The 16,473-nt window shown below is 47.8% G+C and overlaps 1 protein-coding gene across 1 annotated transcript; it reads right to left on the bottom strand.

Moving 5' to 3' along the window:
• Positions 1 to 3,349: 3,349 nt before the first annotated feature.
• Positions 3,350 to 14,727, bottom strand: cdc27 (cell division cycle 27). The gene is made up of 19 exons (XM_067233563.1): positions 14,600 to 14,727; positions 13,393 to 13,468; positions 12,877 to 13,024; positions 12,595 to 12,720; positions 11,559 to 11,656; positions 11,201 to 11,370; positions 10,786 to 11,000; positions 10,164 to 10,275; positions 9,843 to 9,958; positions 9,605 to 9,704; positions 8,998 to 9,202; positions 8,641 to 8,813; positions 8,316 to 8,468; positions 7,952 to 8,160; positions 4,946 to 5,063; positions 4,561 to 4,689; positions 4,330 to 4,404; positions 4,021 to 4,183; positions 3,350 to 3,902 (listed from the first exon to the last, which is right to left on the bottom strand). Exons 1-19 carry the CDS (start codon positions 14,624 to 14,626, stop codon positions 3,817 to 3,819), a joined length of 2,499 nt encoding a protein of 832 aa, XP_067089664.1. The 5' UTR covers positions 14,627 to 14,727; the 3' UTR covers positions 3,350 to 3,816.
• Positions 14,728 to 16,473: the final 1,746 nt, after the last annotated feature.

Raw genomic sequence — 16,473 nt, forward strand, 5'->3', positions numbered from 1 at the left:
CCTCATCATCATATAGTTCATCAACAACGGAGCCTTTTGTGGCTCAATTCTACAGTGTCCATTCTAACTGATGGTACTTTAAGACTTCAGCCTAAACTGCATTTCCTCCAGATTCATCGCCTGCCGAGAACTGGGCCACATGTTTGAGATTCCATTCCGTAAAAATTTTGATTAGATCATGTTTTAGAAGAGCTGAACCGGGACATTTTATAATAAAGTCGTTATTGACCAGTCGTCGCTAGTGTCCGTGCGCCATCTCCTGGTAAGAAATAGAAACTGCCTCTGAGATGGCCCAAAGGCAGCATCAGAACAGCGGCGGCTGTGTCCAATGGTAATCCAGCTGTCAGCTTTACTCACAAGCAGACAGATTTCCCCTCACCCGTAATAATAATAATAATAAAACACAAACGTTCCTATTTTCAAGCACTAATATGTGTTTAAGTAAACCAGTGTTCTAGCCTTGGATATAAAATATCATCCATTGAATATTAACTGACTAGTCAAGAGTAAAATACATACCTCAGTACAGTGAGATGGCTCTGCCATACGTATATATTCTCCATTTCGTGGTTACCCATGTCACTGCGCCCAGCAATCCTAATCCTGGTAGACTGTCAACCCGTTCTAAAACACCGAACAAAAGAAAATTGAGTTAGCGACAGTACACGTAACTTTGACGCATTCTTCAGAATAATCGTTTAGAATTTTTTTATGAGACAGTTCATATGCAATATATAGGTTATAACAAACAGTACAGTGCTGTTATGATGCCACATTGATGGGATGTAGCTGGTATCAAAGTTCCATGTCCTGAATGTGACCGCAGAGAATGGGGAGAACGGACGGCGACAATCACTGAACTCAGTGCTGTATCATTTAGTGCTAGTTAGCTGGCTTATCAACGTAAATATTTTAAACAAAATATTCTGCAATCTACTGTTCCCTGTAATATATGAATAACTAAAATATCTTAGTTATAGATTCTTGTATATTTTGTAGTTATGAAAATTACTACAAAGTTGTTTGCTATAGTTAGCTAGCTATCTAGACAGCATCGGTAAGTTAGCTATCTTGTTACTGACATAGCTTGCTAGCTAGCAACATCTCCAGTAAGCTAGCAAGCTAGCAGCAGCTGACCGACACATTGGCCTGTTGACTGAAACCCCGAGACAGTTTTACCTTTTAATTTTAATTTGAGTCGCACAAAAAATATACATTTTGCAAGACAAAACTACTTTGTAACTATTTCTATTCATAGTCTCTGTCGACATCGCCAGTTTTCAATATTTACCTGCAATAAACTCAGTTTTATGTGAGAGAGTGTAAAACTCGCCTTCGCTCACCTGCACAAGTCGACCAGTCTTGAACCGGAAATGCCCGCCTGTGCACGTCTGTGATTGCACAGTTTTGTAAAACAAGCATGGTGATTTGCTGATGTACCTGCCACTCAGTACAGATGAGCCCTCCATTGAAAGTAAATAATACTGAAGTTTATCAGATATTCTCAAAATGTTCAAGCACGAAAACATTTTAATTTAACATCTCTGCAGTCGAGAGCAATGGTTGTGCACCTCAATCACAGTTAATCAAATAAAGCCTTAAGGTTCTCCGTTACTTTGAGCTAAACGTTTGCAAACCATATTTACTTTGACGATAGCTGTTCAACTACTGTTGTCTAATACTGAGTGGTAAACAACATTGTGAGCGCCTATTACCTGTTCGAATCTAATATCGCACAATATCAAGGCTTTATCATTTCACGTTGGAGCTTCTGTAGTTCGCTTGAATCTGTGTGAATTACTTACCTTTAGACATTCCTCAACATTTTGTGCTGTCATGCTACACAAGATTATAGGTTCACATATAAAATATGACCATTATTGAAAAGGAAAGATTATTATTGAAGGAATTAAACAGTATTCTTAGCCTGAAACATTGAAAGTATACTGCCAGTTATCATGTTAAAGCATATCAGATTTCAGATTCTGTGAAACTCTTTTACACTGTGGCAGACACTGATATTTGGGTGCATCAGCTTCTAACGAACTGTTAAATCAACTGTAGTCCAGTAATAGTCCAGTCTAGTAGTCAAGTTATACACATCAGTAAACTCAGTCTGGCCACATGTTTTGGAGTAACTGATCTCTTCACTTTTTCTTTCAACCCCTGGACTACTGTGAATCCAATACCCAGCGTTGATGGTTCAGGTTCCAGCTTGAAAATGTAACACAAATCCTTCCTTCAGTCTTCACTTGTCTGTACCCAGTGGCTACTTTTAAGTAAACCTTAGTTGCAAACCCTTTTGAGGAACCCAGACACAAGTCAAGGAAAAGCTTGTTGAAATTAGTTTATTCTAGTTTCCATACTTTAAAATGAATTACACATGAATATTCATTCTGTCTAGGACAGTAGATTCTTTTTTTATAATCAAGACACATTATTTAATGTAAAATGATAATACTCCAACCCGTCTGTGCAGAGGTCAAAGTACACAGATGTAATATTCACCATATACCTTAGAAAAAAGCACCAAACGTTGACAATAGGCATCTCCATTCCTTGATATGGGGCAACTTGTCTTAACGTGTTATTTGATCAAGTTGGCCGTTATCCCTTGTAGGTCAGACTCAAGCACATAAAGCACACATGTAACACACACTCAACACAAACACAGTACAAGGTTGCTGAGACATACCTGGGCGGCTTTCTGATGTCAGCAACAAAAAGTCTGAACGCTATTACTGTCAGAAAGTGCTTGAAACTACTAAAGAAGCTGTTAAAGGTTCAAGCCTGGGTAAGAAGGGTCTGGTGGAATGAAGGCTCAGATTTCTGTCTTGAAACTGGACCAGTCTGCTAAATGTCATCGCTGATTGAAGTCTTTGGACAGACTTGAGCTATGAATCAAGTAGATGTCTCCGGAATATTTAGTTAAATAAATCAATAAAAAGAACTCTGTTTACTCTCTAGTTTGTCTTTTCAGGCATCGCCAAGTCTTGGTTAGCCTTAGAGGTCACCATGCATCACCTCTGGTACCAGACACACACACACCTCACACACACACTTAACTTGCCTATGGATCACTGGATTCTCAGTCAGGAAGAGGCACTTGTTCAAATAAGTGGTTAAAGAACACTTAATTCCTCTCTGTGTGAAAACAACAGTCAACATCTAACATCACCAGACTGCCCGTGTGACATCAGACAAGCTAAAAGCTTCAATAGGCTACAACCAGCTAGCCAATGGTTCTGATAGGTTGAGGTTAGCCAGCCAATTGCTATGATGGGCTGAGCTAACTCATCTTCTGCTCCCTGCACACTTAACTAACCAATCAGTAGAGAGAAACCAGAGCTACAGGCTATTCCACAAGTGTTTATTCAGAGTTATGATGATAAAAAGAACATAAAAAACTAAACATTTAAGACAGGGACTTCCATCAAGGATTCTCTTTTATTTATCTTCAGGGGCAGAGAAGTCAAAGTGATGTCTGCCAATGATGGGCCAATCAGCACTTAGAAACAAGAGGGAAGAGGAATAAACCAATAACAAATCAGCCCGATGAGGCTTCAGGAGTGGGGCTAGATGGTGATAGGCCAATGAGGGCTAAGGCATGATGGGGCAAGTTTGGGTCTTGAGGGGTAGAAGAGGACGAGGGAAGGGGGGGAACCAGGAGATAGCGGATGATGACGAAACAGAGATTCAGAGGTACTGAATTAGCAGCAGTTCGTTTTCCTTTTTCTTCTTCCTCTTTTTCTAAATAGCGGAGTCATGTGGCTCCAGGTTGGCATGGTTACAGTCCTGGGGGCTGGGGGGGAGGGGCTACAGGACCTCATCGCTCTCAGCTGTGTGCAGCTGTGTGTCGTCAGCATCAGTCATGCTGCTTTCCTGGGACTCCTCGACCTCCGCTGCAGGGGGGCAACAACGGGGCAACAACGGGGCAGAGGTTAAATGTTACCAGGACAACACAAGCATAGAAGCCCAACGACCCGACAACCAAAACAAACGGCTAAGACTGTAAGGTACCTGAGTCGTAAGGGTAATCTTCAGTCACAGGCTCTTCGTCATCAGGCAGGTATCTCTTGTCAATCGCCTCTTTGATCTGGTTGTTGGCTCCTTTGGGGTCCAGGTCCATGGCCCAGGAGAAGTTCATCAGAGCCAGGTGGGTCTGACCCAGCTTCTTATACACCTGGGTGGAACAATACATGTCATGTTGGAAAACACACAGACAGAAACTCTCATCTTTGATACTCATTTACAGATACCAATTCCCAGCCATCCATAACAAGGATGATTCAGCTTGTTGTGTAAACAGGTTCTGGCAAGGCCTCTTACCTTTCCTATTAAAAAGTAAACAAGTGACTCTTTGGGCACAATCTGTTTAAGTTCCTCAAGCTCTTGAAGAGCAGCCTGGTAGGAGGAAAAAATTATTGAATGAAAAGCCAGCCAATGGAATTGCTCACAGATAAGCCACAACCAATGACATTTCAGATACCATCTAGAGGCCAACCTTCCATTAGGTATTGGAGGCATGAGGTGCCTTGTTCACAGCAGACGACTGGTTACCTTGTACTTCTCGTTGGCAAAAAGTATGGAGGCCCTGTGGAACTTGCATAGAGGATTCTTCGGATCTATGTTTATGGCCCTGTTCAGGGTCTCCAAGGCATGATCCGACTTCTTCAGCGCATGCTGCACCTGAAATGAACACAAAAGCTTAGGGGTCACCAGGGTCATCAACTAGTTCTAACTAAAGCTGATGACTAATGCAAAACATCCAGGACCGGTTAATGCGAAAGCTAAGCTAATGCTAACTCCAGGACTTCCCAGCTAAAACCAACTGGGAAAGGCTAATGTTGAACTACTATGGAGAAGGCTAAAAGCTAGCTAGGTTTAGCACTAACGGGCAACGCCACGGTAACAGTAACAAACGGTGGTGGTAACAGTAACTAACCACTCCGATGTGACAGAGCAGCACAGAGCTCTGAGGGTTGATGCTCAGAGCCTTCTTGAAGTGGATCTCTGCTAGATTGAACTTCTCCTGTTTGTAGTAGATCATTCCCAGTCCATACCTGTAAGACAGAGACAACACATGACAATGTCGTTTTGTAGCCTAAGAAGTCTGAATAACGTACATTTATTGTTCATCCCGGGTGTTTTAGAGACCCTAGTTTGTTGACAGCTTTTGGTTTTAGCATCTAAGGTAGATAGACGTGCGTGCAGGGTAATGTGTGTGGTTTCATACCAGGCGTTGTAGTGGCGGGTGTTGTGTGTGAGGTCGTACCAGGCGTTGTAGTGGCGGGTGTTGTGTGTGAGGTCGTACCAGGCGTTGTAGTGGCGGGTGTTGTGTGTGAGTTCGTACCAGGCGTTGTAGTGGCGGGTGTTGTGTGTGAGGTCGTACCAGGCGTTGTGGTGGCGGGTGTTGTGTGTGAGGTCGTACCAGGCGTTGTAGTGGCGGGTGTTGTGTGTGAGGTCGTACCAGGCGTTGTAGTGGCGGGTGTTGTGTGTGAGGTCGTACCAGGCGTTGTAGTGGCGGGTGTTGTGTGTGAGGTCGTACCAGGCGTTGTAGTGGCGGGTGTTGTGTGTGAGGTCGTACCAGGCGTTGTAGTGGCGGGTGTTGTGTGTGAGGTCGTACCAGGCGTTGTAGTGGCGGGTGTTGTGTGTGAGGTCGTACCAGGCGTTGTAGTGGCGGGTGTTGTGTGTGAGGTCGTACCAGGCGTTGTAGTGGCGGGTGTTGTGTGTGAGGTCGTACCAGGCGTTGTAGTGGCGGGTGTTGTGTGTGAGGTCGTACCAGGCGTTGTAGTGGCGGGTGTTGTGTGTGAGGTCGTACCAGGCGTTGTAGTGGCGGGTGTTGTGTGTGAGGTCGTACCAGGCGTTGTGGTGGCGGGTGTTGTGTGTGAGGTCGTACCAAGCGTTGTAGTGGCGGGTGTTGTGTGTGAGGTCGTACCAGGCGTTGTAGTGGCGGGTGTTGTGTGTGAGGTCGTACCAGGCGTTGTAGTGGCGGGTGTTGTGTGTGAGGTCGTACCAGGCGTTGTAGTGGCGGGTGTTGTGTGTGAGGTCGTACCAGGCGTTGTAGTGGCGGGTGTTGTGTGTGAGGTCGTACCAGGCGTTGTAGTGGCGGGTGTTGTGTGTGAGGTCGTACCAGGCGTTGTAGTGGCGGGTGTTGTGTGTGAGGTCGTACCAGGCGTTGTAGTGGCGGGTGTTGTGTGTGAGGTCGTACCAGGCGTTGTAGTGGCGGGTGTTGTGTGTGAGGTCGTACCAGGCGTTGTAGTGGCGGGTGTTGTGTGTGAGGTCGTACCAGGCGTTGTAGTGGCGGGTGTTGTGTGTGAGGTCGTACCAGGCGTTGTGGTGGCGGGTGTTGTGTGTGAGGTCGTACCAAGCGTTGTAGTGGCGGGTGTTGTGTGTGAGGTCGTACCAGGTGTTGTGTGTGAGGTCGTACCAGGCGTTGTAGTGGCGGGTGTTGTGTGTGAGGTCGTACCAGGCGTTGTAGTGGCGGGTGTTGTGTGTGAGGTCGTACCAGGCGTTGTAGTGGCGGGTGTTGTGTGTGAGGTCGTACCAGGCGTTGTAGTGGCGGGTGTTGTGTGTGAGGTCGTACCAGGCGTTGTAGTGGCGGGTGTTGTGTGTGAGGTCGTACCAGGCGTTGTAGTGGCGGGTGTTGTGTGTGAGGTCGTACCAGGCGTTGTAGTGGCGGGTGTTGTGTGTGAGGTCGTACCAGGCGTTGTAGTGGCGGGTGTTGTGTGTGAGGTCGTACCAGGCGTTGTGGTGGCGGGTGTTGTGTGTGAGGTCGTACCAAGCGTTGTAGTGGCGGGTGTTGTGTGTGAGGTCGTACCAGGCGTTGTAGTGGCGGGTGTTGTGTGTGAGGTCGTACCAGGCGTTGTAGTGGCGGGTGTTGTGTGTGAGGTCGTACCAGGCGTTGTAGTGGCGGGTGTTGTGTGTGAGGTCGTACCAGGCGTTGTAGTGGCGGGTGTTGTGTGTGAGGTCGTACCAGGCGTTGTAGTGGCGGGTGTTGTGTGTGAGGTCGTACCAGGCGTTGTAGTGGCGGGTGTTGTGTGTGAGGTCGTACCAGGCGTTGTAGTGGCGGGTGTTGTGTGTGAGGTCGTACCAGGCGTTGTAGTGGCGGGTGTTGTGTGTGAGGTCGTACCAGGCGTTGTAGTGGCGGGTGTTGTGTGTGAGGTCGTACCAGGCGTTGTAGTGGCGGGTGTTGTGTGTGAGGTCGTACCAGGCGTTGTAGTGGCGGGTGTTGTGTGTGAGGTCGTACCAGGCGTTGTAGTGGCGGGTGTTGTGTGTGAGGTCGTACCAGGCGTTGTAGTGGCGGGTGTTGTGTGTGAGGTCGTACCAGGCGTTGTAGTGGCGGGTGTTGTGTGTGAGGTCGTACCAGGCGTTGTAGTGGCGGGTGTTGTGTGTGAGGTCGTACCAGGCGTTGTAGTGGCGGGTGTTGTGTGTGAGGTCGTACCAGGCGTTGTAGTGGCGGGTGTTGTGTGTGAGGTCGTACCAGGCGTTGTAGTGGCGGGTGTTGTGTGTGAGGTCGTACCAGGCGTTGTAGTGGCGGGTGTTGTGTGTGAGGTCGTACCAGGCGTTGTAGTGGCGGGTGTTGTGTGTGAGGTCGTACCAGGCGTTGTGGTGGCGGGTGTTGTGTGTGAGGTCGTACCAAGCGTTGTAGTGGCGGGTGTTGTGTGTGAGGTCGTACCAGGCGTTGTAGTGGCGGGTGTTGTGTGTGAGGTCGTACCAGGCGTTGTAGTGGCGGGTGTTGTGTGTGAGGTCGTACCAGGCGTTGTAGTGGCGGGTGTTGTGTGTGAGGTCGTACCAGGCGTTGTAGTGGCGGGTGTTGTGTGTGAGGTCGTACCAGGCGTTGTAGTGGCGGGTGTTGTGTGTGAGGTCGTACCAGGCGTTGTAGTGGCGGGTGTTGTGTGTGAGGTCGTACCAGGCGTTGTAGTGGCGGGTGTTGTGTGTGAGGTCGTACCAGGCGTTGTAGTGGCGGGTGTTGACGCGGATGGCGTTCCTGAAACACGCCAGGGCCTTCTCCAGCTCCTCCGTCAGGACAAACTCGTGCCCCAGCAGGGTGTAGGCATAGGCGAAGCCCGGGTCCACCTGGATGGCACGCTGGAAAAACTTGATGGCAATGTCATGCTCCCTCTGCAGGCTGAAACAGTTCCCTGCTACGCACCACGCCTGAGAAGAGATCATCAACAAGTGGAAGGATGGGAAAACAAGGAAGGCAAATTGATAAAAGGAGACAAGAGTCAGACAACAGAAAACCAGTGAAAACGAGTCAAAAATGTGTCAGGTCTTATCCAATACAATAGTGGATCTTGAGGTTGAGTTACCTCAGGTGAGTTCTTGTCCATGTCCGTGAGGTCTTTGGAGAGGGCAGAGAGAGCCACGTCCTTCTGCAGGTGCCACAGCGTGGTGGAGTAGATCTCCATGCCCTCCACACGGTAGCTCTCGATGCGACGCACCTCCGAGAAGATCCGCTCCGCCTGGGGAGGAGAACAGGGCCAGAAAGCACTTCAGCATGGGAGGTTCACTGGTCTCACTGGTGATACCCCGTCTTCTCCTTACTGGTCTCACTGGTGATACCTGTAGGCTGTAGTCTCTCTCTCTCCTTTGTGTGTGTGTCTCTCTGTGTGTGTGTGTGTGTAGCAGTCTTACCTGCATGTACTCTGCCAGTTCAAAGTGGGCCCTGCCGATCTGGCCCAGCACCCAGCCAGTGTTGTAGTGGTGTGAGGGCAGCTGGCTCAGGATGCTAATGGCCTCCTTGCAGTTGTAGGAGCACAGGGCCAAGTAGCCACGGCCTATATCCCGCATCAAGGTCATCAGGCCGTCTGGGACAGCAGACAAACACACACAAGGTCAGCAACACTAACCCTAACACTTTTATATGGACATCCTTGAATCATTTTCTTCTGGGTAAGGGTGTCCCAGGTTTAGGCAGCATGGTTACTGCTACAGGGGTCCACGGAGGGAGGGATGTGGGTTACATGAAGAGGGTCTGTGAGGCCACCGTACCTGCAGCAGCCTTTTGCAGGCTGAAGGCCTGGAACTGGGGCGACCCCAGGCTGCCTTTGCCATCCGTCATGGACGAGTCGAGCTTGAGAATCTCGATGCTCTCGTTGAGGTTGGAGGGAGTGATGCCGGCCTTGCCCGTCTTCGACTTGGTCTTCCTGTTGGGGATCTTAGTGGGGAACTTCATCTTCAGCTTCTTGCTGTTCTCCTGTGGAGGGCGACAGGTCGGCAGAGTGAGTGCTGGGGACTCCCTACTCCTAGAGACAGACAGCCCAGAGGGTTACAGACACCAGCAGCCACAGGAACAGGGAGGGTGGGGCACTCGCATGACAGCCAGCAGATACTTTTATCCAAAGTGACATTCAGGAACCTCTTGATCTGCAGGCGACCACACAGAGCTATCCCCACCCCCGTCCCTTTCATGAGGGGCTTTTCTAAAGAATCTCCATTTGGGTTTATGATTGTTTGATACCAACAGGGTTGGGAGGATTTCAGGCAGATCCAAACGACAATCGGAAGAAGAACAAAAAAAAAGCACTTATTATATGCAGTCAGGTACACGAGCATGCTCAGAAAACAGATGTATTGTCGTGGCGGGGGCGGCCAATACCTTGGCAGTGGAACTGGCACTGGTGAAAAGCCGCGAGCTCCGCCTGGGCTGCACATTGGGGGGGGCCGCGATGGTGGGGCTCAACACTTGAGGTGTCGTACTGCACACAGACAAGGGAGAGAGAGAGAGACTGACAGGTAAGGAAGAACCAGGTAGACAGGCGGACAACTGAACAGGTAGACAACTGGACAGGTAGAGAGGCAGAAAACTAGCCAGGCATGTGGAAGTACAGACAGACCTGGTCTGGGGTGCAGTGCTCTGGGTTTGGTTGAAGGGGATAGGGAGCACTTCTCTGCTGTTGCCACTCTGGGAGAACACTGACTTAGTCCCTGCTTGGGAGATACGAGCTACAGACTGGAGAGGAGAGAGAGAGAAGGGGAGGGAGAGAGAGAAGGGGAGGGAGAGAGAGAAGGGGAGGGAGAGAGAGAAGGGGAGGGAGAGAGAGAAGGGAAGTGAGGGAGGGGAAAGATAGACAGACAGGAGAGAAAGGGAGGGGAGAGAATTATATTTCATCTAATTTCATTATTGGTCTCGTTCCTGTGTGGGTGTGTGCGTGTACCTTCTTTTGTGGCGCTCCGGGTGGAGGTGGTTCCATCCCTGAGCCACTGTGACTGTAGTTCTGAAGGTACGAGGGGTCTCCCGGGCTGGGCTCCAGGGGCAAGATCCCAAAACTGGAAACAAATCAGAGAGCGTCACACCCGGATACCTAGCTCAGTTCAGTCTCCCAGAGGATCGAGAGCGCGTGTGTGTGTGTGTGTGTGTAGTATACAGCTGTGTACCTGGGTGTGTCTGTGTGTGTGTGTAGTATACAGCTGTGTACCTGGGTGTGAGTGTGTGTGTGGTATACAGCTGTGTACCTGGGTGTGAGTGTGTGTGTGTGTGTGTGTGTGTGTGTGTAGTATACAGCTGTGTACCTGGGTGTGAGTGTGTGTGTGTGTGTGTGTGTGTAGTATACAGCTGTGTACCTGGGTGTGAGTGTGTGTGTGTGTGTGTGTGTGTGTGTGTGTGTGTGTGTAGTATACAGCTGTGTACCTGGGTGTGTGTGTGTGTGTGTGTGTGTGTGTGTGTGTGTAGTATACAGCTGTGTACCTGGGTGTGAGTGTATGTGTGTGTGTGTGTAGTATACAGCTGTGTACCTGGGTGTGTGTGTGTGTGTGTGTGTGTAGTATACAGCTGTGTACCTGGGTGTGAGTGGGCTGAGAGCTGCGGGGCCGCCCAGTAGAGAGCGTCCACTCCTGGGCTTGTTCTGAGTCTGCTTGGAGAGCATGGAGCCAGCTGGACCCAGAGGGCCCGCGTCCGGGGAGATGACAGACGAGTCTATGTAGGACATGGTGGAGTCAGACGTCAAGGACGAGTACTTAGAGTTAGACGACTCCAGGTTCAGTCGGTTCAGCTCCTACAGAGAGACAAATGGATGAGAGAGGGAGAGGGGGAGAGAGAGAAGGTTAAAGTCTTGCCCTGCAAAAAGACATTTCAGATTGTTTTGCAACATTGTATGTCTGTGTGTGCCAGGGTGTTCTACATCTGTGTTTATGTGTCATTGTGTGCGTGTGTGCACGTGTGTGTGTGTGTGTGTGCGCGCGTGTGTGTGCATACCAGGGTGTCCTGAGGTGTCTCCATCAGCACTGTGTCCACCTGGCGATGCGGCATGTTGTGGCATGGCGTGTGGGCGGGGCTAATAGGGGGCTGGGGGAGGGGTCCACTCCCTCCACAGAAGTTCTGGAGAGAAGTCAGTCTGAAGATCTGCTCTGGGTCTGGACGCTCACCTGGAAACCACACGCACACAGAACCTGTTCACCTCAACCTTTGACAACATTCTTCAGCAGTATGTAGTAAACTGTAGTGGACTGAATCACCTGTCCATGTCTCTGCAGTGTGTGTGTGTGTGTGTGTGTGTGTGCGCCACAGATACACACAGTGTGTGTGTGTGTGTGTGCACAGCCGGCAGACTCACCTATCTGACAGAGGGACTCGAAGGGGGACCAGAGGAAGGGATTGAGGCTCAGGCTCTTCTGATAGCACTCCGAGCCCCGGGCCAGGCGGTCAGTTTTGCTGTGCGGGGAGAAACAACAGACATGAGGACAAACATACAACTACACGTTACTATGGTAACCACTCCTACTGTCCAGCTGGGCGTAGGTCAGCTGCAGACTGGAATATTCAGATGTAAAAGATGAGTTGAGTTGGGTAGACAGAGAGGTTAAGGGCTACAGACAGTGGCTCCTTAGGTGGCATATATTTGAAATTCTAAGAAGTGGGGGGTTTTCAAATCCCACTCGGGAGATCTGCCTGGAGGATCAGTCCTTCTGTTTACATCCTGACCCCAGCATTCCCCTGGCACGCACGCACGCACCCACACCTCCAGGTCACAAGGCCTTGATTAGGCACATTATAGCTGCAAACAGAAGTGCAGTAGCTAGATGGTCTGTCTGGAGGCTTCTGCTGCCAGACCAAGCCCATCAGACTCACATCCTGTTTAAACTGACTAATGTATGCAGTGACTGACTGTCAGTATAGTAAGGAACGGATGACAGTAATGCATGTCTGTATAATACAGTCTTCCTTCCTCTATGATCTAATGGTTATACCCAAAAGCTTCTCTACAAAGCCATTACTTGTCCATCCTCATGGCAGATCAATGGATTAGAGGGGCCATGCATTAAGGGAGCCCCTAGGTTCAGTCCTATTAGCTTGATGACACACCCAGTAGCAGTGCTTAGAACCCACCAACATTCCACTGGAACAATGTGATGTTGACCTCCACGTGTATATTACGTTTACATAACAGTTCATGCAACATCCTACAAGGAAACTTAAGTCGGTTTAGATGCAGTTCTATGGGCATATGTGAAGCCCTCTGTGACATTGCTTGTAAAAAGGGCAATACAGATTACATTTGAAAGAGTGAACGCGACTATCCTAGAACATAACTCTCCCAGTGTAAACCAGTTAGTAGAGATACATGCCAGTGTAACCCAGTGAGACATTACCAGTAAATCTGTCCGAGCAGAGACAGGGTGAAACAGGCCGAGTCTCCAAACTCTGTGACGAGGTCTTCCTGGCTCTTCTGTTTGTTCAGGACGCCCCCGGTGAGGATCTGCTCCCCCTCTGCTAGCCTGTGCACACGCACGCACAGTCAGACACGCATGCAGTCAGACACATGCAGGACCTATACTGATTCATAGCATGCCGACCACTAGTGTCTGCTCCCGTTATTAGCAGTCACCCCGCCCCCCCAGATTCCCATCGCGACATCCAGTCTCTCTGCTTACTTGCTGAGGTCCACACAGCACTTAGCTAACAGGTATTTGCATTGTGGCGTGGTGCAGCTGTGGCCTTTAAGGAGGCGGTAGGCCTTGTAGGCCTTCCCAGAGCGGTAGTAGCAGGTTGCCAGCAGGAACAGAGCCTCCTCCGAATGCACTAGGGAGACGTGACACAGCATGGCGGAGCATCAGACTCGTTTCGTTATCGTGGCCTCTCACGTACACACAAACTGACACACACACACACACACACACTCTAATGAATAGACAGCCAGACATCCAGACACACACACACACACACACACAGCAATGTACAGACAGAGACATACCCACGATGTGACACCGACAGACAAGCAGAGAGATAATCTACCGGAGAGATTCAGGATTGTGGTAATGCGCTGTTCTGTGTCTTGTTTAACATACAGGCCTGGTTTTGCAAGGATCGAAGTCGTTTAAGATGACTAGCGATGGATGGACAAGCAGGGAGGGACGTAAAGGCCCATGTGAAGTGTGTTATGTCATTACCTTCAGCGTACAACCGCTCTGCCAGGAAAGCTGCGTCGCGATAGGCATAGTGGTTTAGTGCTTGCCACACAGCAGCCTACACGAAGAGAAGTGAAAGAGGGAAAATATATCACATACATACAAGCCCTTCTTCGAAAGCGTTCTATAGCTAGTTGAACTATATTGAGAAGTACACTAAACATACATTGAAAAGATTAACCTACAGGCCATAACCTAAGTTAGATGTCACAATTTGAAGGATAGTCTCCATCTTAGCTACCGTTACACTAGCTCGCTAACGTTAGATATTATGAATGTGGCGACCACCACGTAGCGCTTCTTAAGCAATATTTAATCATTACAATATTAATGCATTTGATAATAGCCAAATATTATCAGCTAGATAACAAGGCAAGCCATTTCGTGGGCGAATACATCAATAACTTTATATTAACCAATTAGCTAGTTGGTTATCTTTTAGCTATCTAACTAGCTAAACAACATGACACAGCTAGAGCTAGCTAGTTCACATTTGAAGAAAGGAATATGCCAGTTAACGTAGCAGTCTAATAGTAGTAGACCACTAACCTTAATATTACTACTAGCGAGCTGACTAACTAGCAAACGCAAAGCTAGCAGAAAGCTGCTAGATAAAACGTTAGCTAGGCAATCAAGTTCATCAACGGGCCTACCAGCTACATTTAGTACGTTTACAAAAGAATAGCAGATCAATCAAAGACCTAGCTAATTGACTTGCGTTAGCTGGCTAATTGTATCGGCTGGCCCTAACTTTAGCAAGCGCATACAGTCTGTCAGCTAGCTGTTAGCCAAGAAACCCTTGATAGCAGCTCCACAAAAACATTCTTATTCAGAAGGAAAAGACCATATAAACCAACGAGATAATTAAATTGACAGTTATGTTTCTGGCTACTATTCATATTCGCGATGAGTACACTATTGTTCTATAATCTGGAAATGAGAATCATACGCCTATTTTTTTTATTTATGTTTAGACTAGGTATATAGAGCTAGTTCGTGGAGCTAAATACAATGTATACAACTGTAGCCAGCTAGCCAATGCTACACAAGGCCCAGGCGTTTGTTTTCAGACCTCGGCGTAAGAGTAGTCGAGGAGACCGACCGGGGAGAACCAAATGTAGGCATGAATACATGGCGCTTTTCCTGCAAATGACATCGGTCGGCTTGAAATAATAAACCACTTTTTCACCTGAACAGGTTCCTGCAGCACCGTCATTCCGTTGTCAGGCTCCTTCTCACGTCCTCTGTTATTTGTTTCCCTCTCTCTTCAGTTCCTTTCTTAGCTTGTTCAGTATCCAGGCCTGAAGTAGCTCCGACCGAAGGATTTGAACACACCGACCGTTACCGAGAAATAATGCCGGAACTTGTCGAATCCATCCGAAAAATGCAAAGAAACTGACGAGGGCTCTGCGAAGATAGCCGAAGAGTTTGTATTTTTTACAAACCACAAAAAGGCAAGCCAAGTACACTAAGGCTTTACCAAATAACTTTGTATTTTTCCAAAAAAAATAAATCAGTATAAGGGCTTTCTTGTCTCTAACCAGTTTCAGTGATGTAGACCTACTAAAAAGCTTAACTTCATAAAACCCTTTCCAAATTAAAGAAAAAAATAGTGTGATGTAAAAATCTATTTAAAAAATAAGTTCAGAAATTCAGGCTGCTCAAATTCGAATGGTTAAATTCATATCCCATTCAGATTTTTTTTCCCAAAAATTGTTTTGAAAGCTTTCGAAACTTTTTACACACACTTCGCACAGAAACGTTTTCTAGTTTTTTAACAACTTTTTAAAATAATGTTTATACCTTTCAAAACGTGTAACCGGTGTGAATCGGTGAAACCGGTGTGAATCGGTGAAACTCACTCCTCAGGTACCTAAAAGGCCACCCGCGTCACCTTTTCTTTGGCTTAGCTGGTGGTGGTTGCGCTTGGCAGTCAGAGGTGGCGTGTTCGAGCCCGGGAAGGGACGAACATCGGTCCAGGAAGCCTTCAGGACGGAGCAAGACCACGCCTGTTACACCCCCGTTACACGTGGTACTGTTTAACCAGGACACTAAGCTTCTTGTAGTGCCAAATGAAATGAAAGGAGGTTCGCAGCAGAACACAGGGTCACATAGACTACCCTTTGTGATTGTTTTCATCAATTCTAACGTCACAACTAGAACACATGGAAACCTTATTTTATATTTAATTTAAAGGTTTATCATAAAACTTTAAAAATATATATTTTTAACTACACTCATAAGTATTCGAAAACTAACTTACTTTAGGATATCCGGATATTCGAGTAACCACGCCCATCCCTATGAGGAACAATGAGTTGTGTGGACTAGTTGAGTGTGCTTGCCTTCGGTAAGAAGCACGCATCACTAAAGGTTCTCCTCTAGGTGGGGAAAGAGTGCCACCTATCACTGACTTGATTCCATGTAGGATCTGTATAGACGGTAGCACACGCACGATGATCAGTGTTTCTGCCATTTATCTTGCATTTTACTCATCAGAAATTCATGTCACGGGGCACATGCTACTTCATCTATGTATTTAAATGAGGAGCGCATGCTACACTATATATTCAGTGCTGCAACTCCTGACGAATCACAACTTGCTCATCCCTAAATCATGTCACGTGCCTGTGTGGAGGAGATTTTTTTTATATAGTTATAAAAAAAACAACAACAGTAAACTGGGGCAACTGCTCCACAGTTCATGTTGATTGTTGCCTGTGGACATTTCAACAACAGCACTTGGAGGAAATGAATAATGGATTATGAATAGATTGACCAGCGGTCATAGTTAAGTATGATCTCATGAATTTGTAATCTAATAAACCTATCGCATTAAAGTGGAACAGACTCGACATGTCCTTGTGATAACAGTCGAGAGAACATGTAGGCTAACTGGGCAAGAAAAGAGGTTACCTGTCACTGTAAAGTCAAGTGTTCACGTAGCAACACCGTTTATTCATTTATACAAATGCTCCAGTTCAGACCATGGCCACCCTTAAAAGGTCATACAGCAAACCACTAGTTTTCTGCTATCTTTATATTCTCCCTGAGGGACAACTG

Source organism: Osmerus mordax, chromosome 3 (assembly GCF_038355195.1).
Source record: "Osmerus mordax isolate fOsmMor3 chromosome 3, fOsmMor3.pri, whole genome shotgun sequence".
In the NCBI taxonomy this organism is placed as follows: domain Eukaryota; kingdom Metazoa; phylum Chordata; class Actinopteri; order Osmeriformes; family Osmeridae; genus Osmerus; species Osmerus mordax.